At 31.0% G+C, this 3,804-nt stretch overlaps 3 protein-coding genes across 3 annotated transcripts; all 3 read left to right on the plus strand.

The window, feature by feature from the left end:
• Window positions 1-732: 732 nt before the first annotated feature.
• On the plus strand, window positions 733-1,544 carry EIN_155010 (hypothetical protein; the record flags this gene model as incomplete). Its single annotated transcript, XM_004258127.1, has 2 exons — window positions 733-990; window positions 1,074-1,544. 2 exons carry the CDS (start codon window positions 733-735, stop codon window positions 1,542-1,544), a joined length of 729 nt encoding a protein of 242 aa, XP_004258175.1.
• Window positions 1,545-1,879: 335 nt separating this feature from the next.
• Window positions 1,880-2,314, plus strand: EIN_155020 (hypothetical protein; the record flags this gene model as incomplete). The annotated part of the gene is made up of 1 exon (XM_004258128.1): window positions 1,880-2,314. One exon carries the CDS (start codon window positions 1,880-1,882, stop codon window positions 2,312-2,314), a length of 435 nt encoding a protein of 144 aa, XP_004258176.1.
• A 620-nt stretch (window positions 2,315-2,934) lies between these two features.
• On the plus strand, window positions 2,935-3,735 carry EIN_155030 (uridine-cytidine kinase, putative; the record flags this gene model as incomplete). The annotated part of the gene is made up of 1 exon (XM_004258129.1): window positions 2,935-3,735. The coding sequence occupies one exon, from the start codon at window positions 2,935-2,937 to the stop codon at window positions 3,733-3,735; it is 801 nt and encodes a 266-aa protein (XP_004258177.1).
• Between the last annotated feature and the right edge of the window lie 69 nt (window positions 3,736-3,804).

A 3,804-nucleotide genomic window follows, 5' to 3' on the forward strand; every position in this document is an offset into this window, starting at 1 on the left:
ATTCCCATTGAATTCAATTTGATTTCAATAAAAAAATTATAATAATAATAATAAATATAAATTATATAAATAGTCCAGTATGAAAAAAATGACGATTTAATTATTATTTTTATATTTTTTATATTTTGTTACAATTCCTGATAATTTTGTTGATAATTCACTAATATTCAAATAAGTTCTATGGCATGGAACGCTAAAAAAACTTGTAATGAATCCGACTTGAAAACAAAAAAAAACTTATCGGAACCTTAGAGAATCAAGAACCTTTTTAATCTCCTTCGAAAAAACAACAAAACATTTTTTTTCCGATAAAAAAAAAACTTCTCGAATGGGTTTCTTTTTTATTTTTATGATTTGTGTTGATTTTTGTAGTCAATAGATAATTATAATATTTTATATTAAAATAAGAGCTAAAAACTGGATTTAGTCACAGATAGATATCAATTTGAAAAAACTACAAAGTATTTTTTATTTTTTCATTAAGGACTATCGTATAGTATCTTAATTGTAATAAAACTATACAATACATATCCAACGATCCTTTATGTTCGTTATTTTTACCTAAATTCTGAATGAATGAAAACTGAAAACAATTATTTTTTTCGATGATTAAAATGGTTTTAAACTCCCAATAAAAGAGGGATTTCTCTCTAATTAACCAAATTGTATCGATGCGAAATTTCATAAGGACTGAGCCCTTACATATTCAACTCAAAATCCTTTATACAACCGATGACAATGAAATCGACCAAAACCTTTACCACTAAGATCTCAGAGTCACGAACAAAGAAAGCGTTAAGTACTGCGTCACTTATTCTCTTTTCACTGAATCAAGATGCCAAGATCAAATTTAATTCCACCAAAGAGTCCAACTATGCCGAGAAAGTATTTATTGGTGAAGAATTTAAAATAGAAGGGAAGGTTTATACCCGTCCCGATTTTTTAAAGACAGCTTATCTATTCAACAATGAAATGCATAACATCATAAAGGTGTGTCTATTATATCATTAATAAATATAACTATCAATATTAATAAATGAATAAATAAAGAAACTATAAGTATTAATCAATAGGAAGCAAAGAGAAAAGGCGTCCGAGACGTTACTGTGAATTACAACATGTTACGCTCAATGCAAAATTCGGTGATTCCCGAAGTTAAAGAAGACCAAAATTCCAAAGTGCGAAATAAAAATAGAGAAGCCGCCTTTTCCAACTTTTTAGCAGTGTTTTTACTCGAAAGAGGGTTTACACTCGTCACTTCGACAAAGAAGATGAAAATGTCATCGAAGACAATCCAGTTCTATGCCTGGGCAAAAATCATCCCGCCCGTCGGCAACTCGTTCTCGGTGAATGAAAACAAGAAAGTGTTAGCCGATGTTTTGAAAGGTCTCAAAAACTTTATAAGTGTCTTTAATATCCCTCCCGACTGCGGGTCAGCTGAATTACTGTGTAACATCGAACAACAAAATTACTTGAAAATTAATCGGCCACAAAAAACTCCAAGTGCTTTCCAACCTTCAAAAGTACTTTTTCAAGTCATTTAAAATTCGATGGGCTTCATCTCCTCTGTATACATTTATCACTTTTTCATTCATGTTTTTAATTTCAATTACTATAATAACTTTCCTATAGTAAAAGACAAATGTTATATTTTAGTTTGTTTTTCATTAAAGTTGTAAAATTTGTTTTATAAATCAGACCTGTTACTTTGAGTCATTAATTGGCTCTGTGTTTTTATTGACAAGACGGTTGTGTGTTAAAGTTTCACCCCATTGATACACAAACACTTTGAAAGTGTAACTTGACATTAAAGACTTTGTCATAGAAGAATACGACTCAATAGGGTTTCCTCAAAAAGGGAAGAACTGAAAATTGCAAAATGAAACGTGACTTGAGTAAGAAAGCGATTCCAGTCATTGCTGATGAGGATTTAGACAATTTGAGTGAAGAAGGGGAATGCTGTGCGCCTAACCCAACTTCATTCAAAATGACTGGAAAGTTTGACGGAGAACTCAATTTCATTAACGGGTCTCTTTCTTTCAAAGGAAAGTTCGACGGGAGTGTCGAATCAATTCAACAAGACGAACAAGACTTCCCACCAATTTCCGAGAGTCACGACGAATCCGAAAGCAAGAACGTTGAAGTCAAAAAATTGGTTCCAACGGACAAAACTGCAGACGAAGAAGAAAGTGACTCTGAACACTTATCACAAGCTTCTGATGAACATTCTGAAGAAGACGAAAGTAAGAAGAAACATTACGACGCCGAAAAACTCAAAACCCCACCTAACCCAGAAGATTGTAAAACACAGTGAATGATTTATTGGTGTGTTATTTAATATTTGGATATTATCTATACTTTATAAAGATATATTATTAATATTAATAATAATATAAAGATATATTACTAATAATACATATAAATATTTATTATTATATTTATAATGATATTCTAACAAATTGATTTGTCTTCGACAAAAAATAGTATTAATTTAATAAAATTAAATTAATACATTAGAAATTGTCTTGTTTTTATCCACAAAAAGAGGTTAACTTTTTTATAACACAATTAATTAATAATAAACAACTTAAGGTAGATAGTTGTTAATCTACCTTAAGGCAGATAGTAAAGAAATCATAAAATATAATTTGTAGTAACTCGAACAAAATAAGAAAAAAGAAGAAAAAGTTGATTTTTTAGGAAATATATCATAATCAAATTATTAAAAAACGATAAGTTACTATGATAATAATAAAAAATAATTAAAATTATAATAAATTAAACTTAATGTTATTAAAATACAGTTAATTTAAATTATCAAAAAAGAAAAACTTTTCTTCACGAGACCTCAAAAAAGGAAAACCTCAAAAAAAATAGGGTTTTGGAATAAGAAGATCTTTTTTCCTCTTTTTGTTTTCAGAAAATAGATTCTGGATGAGTAAGGCTTCATTAGAGAATGAGCAAACAGTGAAGTATCACTTCTATAACACACCATGTATATTAATAGCTGTTGCGGGAGGGACTGCTTCTGGTAAAACAACGTTTTGTACACAAGTCTCCAAAACCCTTGAAGGCGAGAAATTTGTAGTAGTTTCCCAAGATTCGTTCTATCGCCCATTGACTAAAGAAGAACATGACAATGTCGCAGAATACAATTTTGACTCTCCCGATGCATTTGATTGGCAATTGATAGTCGACACATTGAAAAACATTAAAGCGAAGAAACCGGTGTCATTACCAATTTATGACTATGTGACGCACTCAAGAAAACCAGAATGGGTTCCTGTCGAAGTTGGTGATGTTGTTATGTTCGAAGGACTATACACCTTTTTCCAAATGAAAGGGTTTGAGGAATACGTCAAACTGTTCGACTTGAAGATCTTCATCGAGTCTGACGACGACACCAGACTCGGAAGAAGAATTTTAAGAGACATGAAGTTCCGAGGAAGAACACTCGACTCAATTCTTTTTCAATACAAAAAGTTTGTCAAACCCGCTTATGAGGAATGGGTGTATCCTCAACGTATTAGAGCTGACGTCATCGTCCCTTGGTGTGAAATAGACCAGAAAAAGAAAACCAACTTCTGTGAGATGCCTGCTCTTAAAATGGTGTCTCAATACATCAGAATGTTTTTTACACACATCCCTTTCCAAAAGGTACTTTCAAAAGGTAACATTGAAATCTCTGCTGACTTAGACTGTTATAAGGCAAGTCTTTCCGACCAAGAAAAGTGATTGAATGTCATGTGATTGATTTTGTTTTACTTTTTTAATTATTTACTATTATTTACTATTATTTTATAT

The sequence above is a fragment of the Entamoeba invadens genome (assembly GCF_000330505.1).
Source record: "Entamoeba invadens IP1 unplaced genomic scaffold scaff_1105074726367, whole genome shotgun sequence".
In the NCBI taxonomy this organism is placed as follows: domain Eukaryota; phylum Evosea; order Mastigamoebida; family Endamoebidae; genus Entamoeba; species Entamoeba invadens.